The sequence below is a fragment of the Urtica dioica genome, chromosome 2 (assembly GCF_054948205.1).
Source record: "Urtica dioica subsp. dioica isolate 48M chromosome 2, U.dioica_male_clone48M_v1_H2, whole genome shotgun sequence".
Classification (NCBI taxonomy): domain Eukaryota; kingdom Viridiplantae; phylum Streptophyta; class Magnoliopsida; order Rosales; family Urticaceae; genus Urtica; species Urtica dioica.
Window position 1 is genome coordinate 43,760,132 of NC_142757.1, and position 9,756 is coordinate 43,769,887.

Genomic DNA, 9,756 nt, shown 5'->3' on the forward strand with positions numbered 1-9,756 from the left:
ACACGAACAATCGCTCTGATATCACTCGTTGAAGATGATTCTCCCATATAACCATATTAATGCGGAAAAATAATTAATTACGCTGATCATAAGCTAATTAAATTATGGGTATAATTAACAAGATCTAGTTATGTTTAATTAATTTAATTCACGAGAGCATATTTATCAAGCAACAAAAAAAAATGAATACTTACATTGATTTTCGGTTCAGCTACAGAACGCCCCTAAACCAATCGCGTACTCATTGCGTCGTCTTGATGAAGGACTCGAGGACGACACCTTAGTATTCCGAGACGTAATCTGCGAGACGAATAAGAAAGATGAGTGGACACAGTCTTTATCTCACTAGATCACGAAACTAGGTGTTTCGAGATCTCGCTCTTATTTTAGTAAGAATGGAAACGAATTTCCGAGGGGGAGAGGCAGAAAATTTCGCACGGCCAAGAGGGAGAGCCACGAAATTATTAGGTCAAAATCCTTCTACTTTTATGCTTCTCATGAACCCCTATTTATAGTAGTAAAATGAGATATTCATGGAACCTTCCAGAATATATTATTTCCTTTTATTGTGTTCACACTAGAGGATTTAATCTAGGCCATTGGATCTCAACAAGTAAATCCTACTTTTTCTCTCATCCATCAGATCAATATCTATGGGATATTATTCTCTATTTAAATAGAGAATATTTTATTTAGTGAGATAATAAAGGAGAATATATTATTTCCCTTTAAATATACTCTCCTAAATACTTTCCTTAAAATAAGGAGAGAATAAAAGACAATATCTTATATTATTCTCTCTCCTTTATTTAAACAACTAAAGAGAAAATATCGGTAAATACCAATATCATAAAAGTCGGATGTTAGGCACACGGCCAAGGCAAATTTGCGCAACTCCCATGCCAAAATTCCCAAATCCGATTTTCATATTTTTGTGCAAAGCCCAATTATTTAAAACCCAATTAATTATTTATTTACTTGGTCCAGCAACAAAAAATATAATTAATAATTGATTATTTACTTGATCCAACAATAAATAAACAATTCTACCATAAATATTTATTTAATTCTGCGAATACCCGTTTTCCAGAATTAATGCTGTCAATCACAATTACAGCAAGTGAGATCAATAATGATAAACATTATTATACGAAAGTTGTTATCCGTCTTTATCAGAGCCGAATCGAGGATTTCGGACCTAGTAATAATAGAAGCTTAAAAAATCCGATGAAAAATACGAAACAGTCATTTCCATTTTTCCATCGATTCGTCTAATCTTGGTCAAATACTCCACTTTGTAAGCCAAGAATGAACTCTACTTTAATACTAGACTTATATTTACTCATCGTGACGAGTGTCCACTGATACAGTCAGTTCGTGATCAAGATCCTCCAGGTTCAACCCGTGTCAAGAGAAGTCAATTTTTCCGTTATACTTCTCTTGATACATATCAGCCCTAAGCATTGTTGTTTCCCCAGCGAAAGATTCTTTCGAACGTTACTTACTTCGAAAGTGCTAGCAATCTATCGGTTCTGGAATCAACCCTTAGGTGAGTGAACATTAACCTTCTTTCAGGAAGGCTAGATTCCGTATCTGTAAATCACTTTCCACTCGAATCATGCTCTGAGAGACTCCCAAGACATAAGCTGTGATTAGCATGGATAACCTTTTAGATGATGGTAGCATGCTCCGTGAGGGGTACCGGGGAACACCACTTCGAGACCATGTATGATGCTAACATATCGATCATATATGAACGCCAACTCTTCAACGTCTTCACCGATAACTTCTCTCAACTTTCTCAAAAACCAAATCCACGAAGCATGACACTCGCTATCTACTACCCCGAATGCAAGTGGATATAATTATGAATTAGCATCCATCGCAATTGCGCATAACAACTGTCCACCGTATTTTATCTTAAAAAATGAACCGGCTAATGATATCACCGGTCGATAAGAACGCATACTTGAATCTATCGCCATATTTCATAAACGCAGCTCCTCTATGCCCTTCTGTTCGAACCACACACGCGCAAGAATGTCTACTCTCGTACGACATAATTTGCCACATATCAGACCACTGCACAACACCCCTCAGCTTCCAAGTGCACTTCTCATTTTTGTATATGACATACCATCTCCTTTTCGAAGACGATTTCACTCTAAACTCGAAATTATTTTTTAGAGCGAAAACGTGAATCTCTTGCTTCATCTGTTTCTTGGACTCAAACTCCTTCCCAAGGTATATATCTTTTGTGCTACTTATTGCATTCAACGGTTATAATACATATAACATAACATTTTTCATTTAAGAATATAAGTACATCTCATTCTTATTACATGTGAAAGAATTTGGCAACAGACTTGGACATTCATTACATTCTTTCTTGACAAAATCATCGGTTGTGAAGTCGGGAGCTTTCCATGAGTAAGGAACGCAATCCATTGGTGATACAACTTTATGAGGGTCACGTGACGGTTCACCGTGTCCCGATGGTTCATTGAATTCCGATGGTACTGTAAAATGTTTTACAAAATCTTCATATTCTCCATGGTTCGCGAACTCTTCAAATTCTGTTTCTTTGTCACAGTTGTGTCCACCATCTCCGTCAAACTTGTCTTCATCACTCCCGTCACTTTTGTGTTCATCATCGCGATCGTTGTGGTGGTAGTCATCTCTGTTACGCTTGTATACTTCATCATCTGGGTCATCTGTTCGACTGTTGAACACAAAAACATCATCACGATCATTGATAATCAGATTTTGTCGTCTCTTGTTGAGTTCAACGCGAGACAATTCTTCATTCATCATATTTTTCCCTTTATCTACTCTTTTTGGAGTTAACACTATGATTTCTTTCAATACCAAAGTTACACAAAGTGCATAAGTTCTACGACTTTTATACTTCGTATAATACTTAACGTCAATATCGTCCTTCAACAAAGCAGGCTCAATCGGCATATTACCCGCCTCATATGGAACTTCAAACTTTAAGTCATACTTTGATCTGTCTATATCGACTCTCTTGTACACCTTGTCGACTAACTCCATGTATGTTGTCTCTTTCGACACTTCAAGCGGAAATGTTCTTGCGTGTTTGAACACGTATAAGTGTCTATTTCTATCCTACGTGCCGTTAACCATCAATAAAACTGCAAGAAATATCACAAAAATACATTAAATTACATTAAACTTAAAACCAATCCGAGACCGTCGGATTTTTACAAAACTCATCGGATTTGGTCGGATTTTATCGGAGTGGTCGGAAATGGTCGGAAAGGGTCGGATTTTGTTGGAACCGGTCGGAGTGGTCGGATTTTATCGGAACTGGTCGGATTTTCTGCTTGAATTTCATCGGAATTTGTACATGAATTTCATCCGAAACGGTCGGATTTCATCGGAAAAAACGTCAAATTCCGGAAAGTTTAACCTACATCTACCAACTTTATTTATTCTACACAAATTATATCACTAAAGCTATAAAAGATAAATGAAGAAGCATACTTACTCATTTTGACGGAATTCAACCAATTGGATACTCGAAATGATGAGAAAATGAGAGAAATGAGAGATTTTCAATAAGTAGTGAATGAACTTTTTGTGAAAAGGGATTATATGGTTTTGCAAATGTATTTTCGTCCGAAATTGATACAAAATTCCAATTTTGAATATTTTTTAATTAATGAGTCTAATTGAATATTTTTATTACTTTCGGGTTTAAAAAAAATAAAATTTCTCTTTTTACGTCTCACTTTTTTTACTATTCTCAATTGTTTTTTGCAGTTTATTATTAAAATAAGTTGTACCTTTCTAGTTTGTTTTTACTATGGGCTCTTTTTCAAAAGGTAACACTCTCAATCAATTAGTCAACCTTATATTCCCTTAAAAAAATTACAGTCAGCCTTAACTCAAAGAAAAAAAGAAAAAGAAAAAAGGAATGACACAAATTCCATCTACAGAAAATTAATTAAAGTCAACAGCTACTTCTTAACGGATAGACGTGTGAAAACAGCAAGACACCTGTGTTTATATATGTGTATATATATATATATATATATAATATATATATATATATATATATACGGCATTATATATATAATATATATATACGGCATTATATATGTTGCGTCTAGATATTTTTTTTATTATTTTGAATCACACTATGTGCATCTAGATTCATGATCTAGATAGATATTATGATAATAAATATCTCAAATCCCACTGTAGCCTAACTTTGGAGTTTACTTATCAAAACACAAGCAACCCCACAATTTGATTAAATTCCCAATCACATCCACATTTATTATGGTGTTCAGTGTTCTCCTCCAATAAAATTATTTTATTTCTCCCAACAAAAAAAACCAAAACCTGTTTGGTTACAATTGGCCAGACTTTCCTCTCTCTCACAAACCAGCCAAGCATTTATTAATAATACGTGGTTCCAGAAGTTCATGCAGGCATGGAAATGGAAGCCGATAATAAAATGGGAATGAAGAGCTGTGACTGGAAAACAAAGACAAGGGAGTTCGCTGAAAGAGGAAAGAGAATTCCGGTTCGGGTGTGGAGGGCCACGTGGCGGGTCGGGAGAGAAGACCCGAGACGTGTGATTCACGCGCTGAAAGTGGGCTTAGCGTTGTCACTGGTGTCGCTGCTGTACTTGATCGAGCCCCTGTTTGAAAGCATTGGACAAACTGCCATTTGGGCTGTCATGACCGTTGTTGTTGTTCTAGAGTTCACTGCAGGTACACACAACAACAATACTTTATTTTATTTATTATTATCATTTATTAATATTACTAACAAGTGCTCTTTAATAGCTTTGTAATTTTTTTTTTTTTTTTTAAAGGGGCAACATTATGCAAAGGTTTCAACAGAGGATTAGGGACGGTTCTAGCAGGATCGTTGGCGTTTTTCATCGAGCACATTGCAAACTCGTCCGATCGTGTTTTCCGAGCTGTTTTCATCGGATTCTCCGTTTTTCTCATTGGTAATTATACAAAGCTAATTAATAATGAAAAAAAAATTAACAAGACTCTTTTTAATTTTATTTATTTTATTTTCTTAGGAGCCATAGCGACGTACATGAGATTTTTTCCAAAGATAAAGAAGAACTATGACTATGGTGTGCTTATATTTCTTTTGACGTTTAACTTAATAACGGTGTCGAGTTACCGAGTTGAACATGTGTTGAAAATCGCACACGACCGACTCTACACGATTGCCATTGGCTGCGCAATTTGCTTGCTCATGAGCCTTCTCATCTTTCCAAATTGGTCCGGCGAGGAATTGCATGACTCCACTGTCGTCAAGCTTCATATCCTAGCCAAATCCATTGAAGGTTCTTGAAATTTGAATTTGTTTTATAGGTTTTAACTATAGGGTGTTCTAATTGTCAATTGAAATTGAAACTAGTGGATTTGTAAAATAATTAAAAATAGTAAAATAGTTATAATTTACAACAAAAAAAATTGATAAATAAATACTTGTCAATAAATATTTGAGTCCGTCAATAGTTTTTTTTTTTTACAATGTAATTAATTGCTTATATTTAAGGGTCAATATATATTTATGGATATTGGAAACAAAAGTTTAGACAAAGAAATTTGACTATTCAGTAAAATCGTTGAAACTTTGATTATTTTGTTAATTAATTGGTTTTGAAATGGTTAAATTGTGTAACTGTTTCTGAAAATTATAAAAGAAAAAACACTCCGTGATTTATGAATGATTTTTTTTTTTTTTTTTTAGCTTGTGTGAATGAATATTTCAATGATAAAGAAATGGACGAGAGTAGTGAGAACAGCTTTTCGGAGGATGAAGATTCTATCTACGAAGTCTTCAAGGCTGTTCTAGACTCCAAGCCTCTTGACGAGATAATGGTATCAATTAATAATTGAAATACATTTGTTATAGTTATTCCAATATACATAACTTCTCTAGTTATCGATAATTCTATTTTTATTATTTATAAATAAATAAAACATGATTAATGATGGTAGGCTAAACAAGCAAGCTGGGAACCAAGGCATTCAAGGCATTGCCATAAATATCCATGGCAAAAGTACGTTAGACTTGGGACAGTCATTCGTAGCTTTGGATACACTGTTGTGGCTCTACGTGGATGTCTGCAAACAGAAATTCAGGTATATTTATTTAGACGCAAAATAGCTAGCTAATTAGCCACCTTGGTCCACTTTCATTTAGATTACAGTTAAATCGTCTAAAAATAAATAATCCAGTGCCTAATCCATTAGAAAATTCTCTATAACAATTAGATAATTCTTTTTTAAGGAAGAAAATTAATTAATTCTTAACTAACCAGTGATTAAATCAAGAAATAATTCCCTCAAATAAAAAAATCAAGAAATAAATTTTCTGTTTTGTGTGGTAGTCTGGTAGAGCATATTTAATAGTCGTTGTTTCGATTTTTAAAATATGTTTTAATTCAACTATTACATTTTCTCTTTTAGGAATTTAAGACATTCTCATGTCATGTTTAATCGCCTCAAGCTACAATGTAATAGACTCTTAATCATTCTAATTAAATTATACAATCATTGTTCATGAATAAAATATATATATATATATATATATATATATATATATATATATATATATATATATATATATATATATATATATATATATATATATATAAGATTATGTGCTTGGAGGCGGAGAATGAGCTAGTTGAAAAACAGAGATTCAATTAAAAAAAAAAATTGAACAGATGCCTTGGAAAAATTGCTATCAACGTAGCCAAAAACTGATACATTAAATGCATTAAATATATTACAAATTTATTTATATATAAAAAATGAATTGCAAACTTATGCACCAATAAAAAGACAACATCCAAATATAATAAAATCTTCCGTCACAAACTTCTTATCCATTTGCCTTCAAAAAAAAAAAAAAAAAAAAAAAAAAACTTCTTATCCATTTTTGTTTTATTTTCTACTCTCAGTGTGAAAATTTATTACCCCTTTTTTTATTTTTTATTTATATATATATATATATATATATATATATATATATATATATATATATATATATTAACTAACACCACTTATAATAACAAACCATGATATGAATCATAACTTATAACTTATGATCGGGCACGGATTTACATGAGCTCCGTGGGGTCACGTGACCCTTCTCAAATTTTTTTTTTTTTTTATAACATTTTTTTTATCTCATTTTTATTTTATTTTTTAAAATTTGCTTTAAAAGTTTACAAATTAGCTTCGTTTAAGATTTTTTTTTCTTTTCAAATTTACCCTTTCTGATTAGCTTTTTTTTGGCTCTATGAGTGCTTATATAATTATTATTTTTACATTTTGACCCATTTTTTAAAATATATTTATCCTTAAAATTTACAAATTAGCTTCATTTTAGATTTGTTTTTTCAAATGTACCCATCCTAAATTTGTTTTTAAAATTTGCCCCTCCTGGTTAACTTTTCTAGAGCCACTTTTAATAATAGATTTTTGCAGACTCCGACATCGGTCCGGGCGATGTTCAAAGACCCATGCATCCGCTTGGCCGCAGAAGTATCGAAAGTCCTTATAGATCTCGGAAACAGCATAAGAATCCGGCGACACTGCTCGCCGGATCTCCTCTCCGAAAATCTCCTCCAAGCCCTCCACGACCTTAACGCCGCCATCAAATCCCAGCCCCGCCTCTTCCTCGACCGCTCCTCCTCCGCCAGAAACCCCCAATCGGAACCAAACAGGTTGAAGCACAAGAATCACAAGAGTTTGAGGAGTCTGACGAGCCGGCGCGTGGGCGTCACGAGCCTCGAATTCTCGGAGGCTCTTCCTCTGGCGGCGTTCGCGTCGCTTCTCGTCGAGACCGCGGCCAGGCTCGACCGCGTCGTCGAGGAGGTCGAAGAGCTCGCTCAAACAGCTAATTTCAAGGAGTTTGACTTTGAGTCTGCCTCCGTCAAGTTCAACGTTGACCAACTTGTAGTCCCTCCTGTTTATCAGATGTCTTCTTCTGACTTCTGACCGCGCGCTCCATCGTTTGATTGAGTATTTGCTGTGAGATTATTACTTTACACGGGCTGTGTTATATTTATATTGGGCTGGTTATTATTTACCCATTGGTGACTTACGTACCAATGGGATGATGGGCTTAATAATTTATATGGATGTGTTGATGCCCAGATATGTTACTACAATTGCTTAACAATTGTCCAAATTAATATCCGGAAACAATTGAGAGTCATGTGCCACAAGTGAGATTTCTAGTTGTTCTGTAGAGCGCCGTGTCTTTCTCTTTTCATTTCTGATGTAGAGCGTAATATAGGAAAGAGAGATAATCGCAAATTGCAACACAAATGTTGACTTCTTTTGTCTATTTCATAAAATCTACCAAATTACATCAATGGAGAATAATACTTATAGAGTTGAAAACGGCGTACAAAAGGAAATAAACCATAATCAATGCACCAAATTTTAAAATTGAAATGAAATAAAACTGATCACAATTGTTGCTCATCAATGCCATAATTTCCGCATCATTCTAATGCTCATCAATACTCTTTATTACCATTATTTCCGCATCATTCTCCCGGAGTGGAGAAAATTCGTCCTCGAATTTATAAGGGTGTGTTTTTTCTTATGGACATTGAGTGGTTCACAAAGACTGTTCTTCTCGGCCTTCACACGGGTGGTTTGTCGGGAGGCTTCTTGTTAGGAATCAACATGGAATCCACCTCTATTTTCTTTGTGTCCTCATCGATCCAATATAGGAGACTTGCTCTCGGTGGGCGTTGGTTTGCCACACTCAATGGGATCATCTCGATGACTTCCCTCGAAAGCGAAATAATAGTGATTCTCTCCGTTGGATTTAAACATGACTTCATCTCAATTGACTTGCTTGGTACAGCCACTTCGGTGACCTTACTCAGTGCCAAAATTTTGTCATCGTATCGGACTCCTTCGTACTCCGTCTCATAGTACACGGGCTTGTCATACCTCGGCTCATCGTATACGTTCTCGGAGTACACGGGCTCATCGTAGACAGCTTCAGCATACTCCGCCTTGTCGTACACGGGCTCGTCGTACATCGGCTCATCGTATACGTTCTCGGCGTACACGATGTCATCATACACGGCCTCATCGTAGATGGCTTCGGCGTACTCCGCCTCGTCGTAGACAGCTTCTTCGTACACAACCTCGTCATACACGGGCTCATCGTAGATAGCGACGGCGTACTCCACCTCGTTTTCCGCGGCTTCGTCATAAAACACCGCATAGATATTGGATTCATCAAGAGGAGCCGACGGCGTTGCGGATCGCTGTTGAACAAGCGCTTCGACGCAGTGGGTTAGGACCTCCAATTGTAGACGTAATCCGGCGAATTCTTCACGTCTATATGCGTCATCCAAATCATCGCGACATGGAAGGGATCGGAGTGGCTCTGATACCAACTGATGTAGAGCGTAATATAGGAAAGAGAGATAATCGCAAATTGCAACACAAATGTTGACTTACTTTTTTCTATTTCATAAAATCTACCAAATTACATCAATGGATAATAATACTTATAGAGTTGAAAAAGGGCGTACAAAAGGAAATAAACCATAATCAATGCACCAAATTCTAAAATTGAAATGAAATAAAACTGATCACAATTGATGCTCATCAATGCCATAGTTTCGGAATCATTCTAATGCTCATCAATACCCTTTATTACCATTATTGCAGCATCAATTTGCCTTTTATAGTTGAGTGTTTTTCGTGGTTA

The 9,756-nt window shown here is 35.4% G+C and overlaps 1 protein-coding gene across 1 annotated transcript; it reads left to right on the forward strand.

The window, feature by feature from the left end:
• Positions 1-4,382: 4,382 nt before the first annotated feature.
• LOC149404867 (aluminum-activated malate transporter 14-like) lies at positions 4,383-8,239 on the forward strand. Its single transcript, XM_089604564.1, has 6 exons — positions 4,383-4,745; positions 4,850-4,990; positions 5,069-5,341; positions 5,752-5,882; positions 6,003-6,146; positions 7,500-8,239. The coding sequence occupies exons 1-6, from the start codon at positions 4,463-4,465 to the stop codon at positions 8,010-8,012; spliced, it is 1,485 nt and encodes a 494-aa protein (XP_089460690.1). The 5' UTR covers positions 4,383-4,462; the 3' UTR covers positions 8,013-8,239.
• Positions 8,240-9,756: the final 1,517 nt, after the last annotated feature.

What these genes read in the sequence shown, in the direction of transcription:
- LOC149404867 (XM_089604564.1), top strand. Translation starts at nt 4,463, where the DNA reads ATGGAAATGGAAGCCGATAATAAAATGGGAATGAAGAGCTGTGACTGG. An exon ending in ATTCTCCGTTTTTCTCATTG is followed by an intron (nt 4,991 to 5,068) that starts GTAATTATACAA and finishes TTATTTTCTTAG; the next exon opens with GAGCCATAGCGACGTACATG. An exon ending in GTCTGCAAACAGAAATTCAG is followed by an intron (nt 6,147 to 7,499) that starts GTATATTTATTT and finishes AGATTTTTGCAG; the next exon opens with ACTCCGACATCGGTCCGGGC.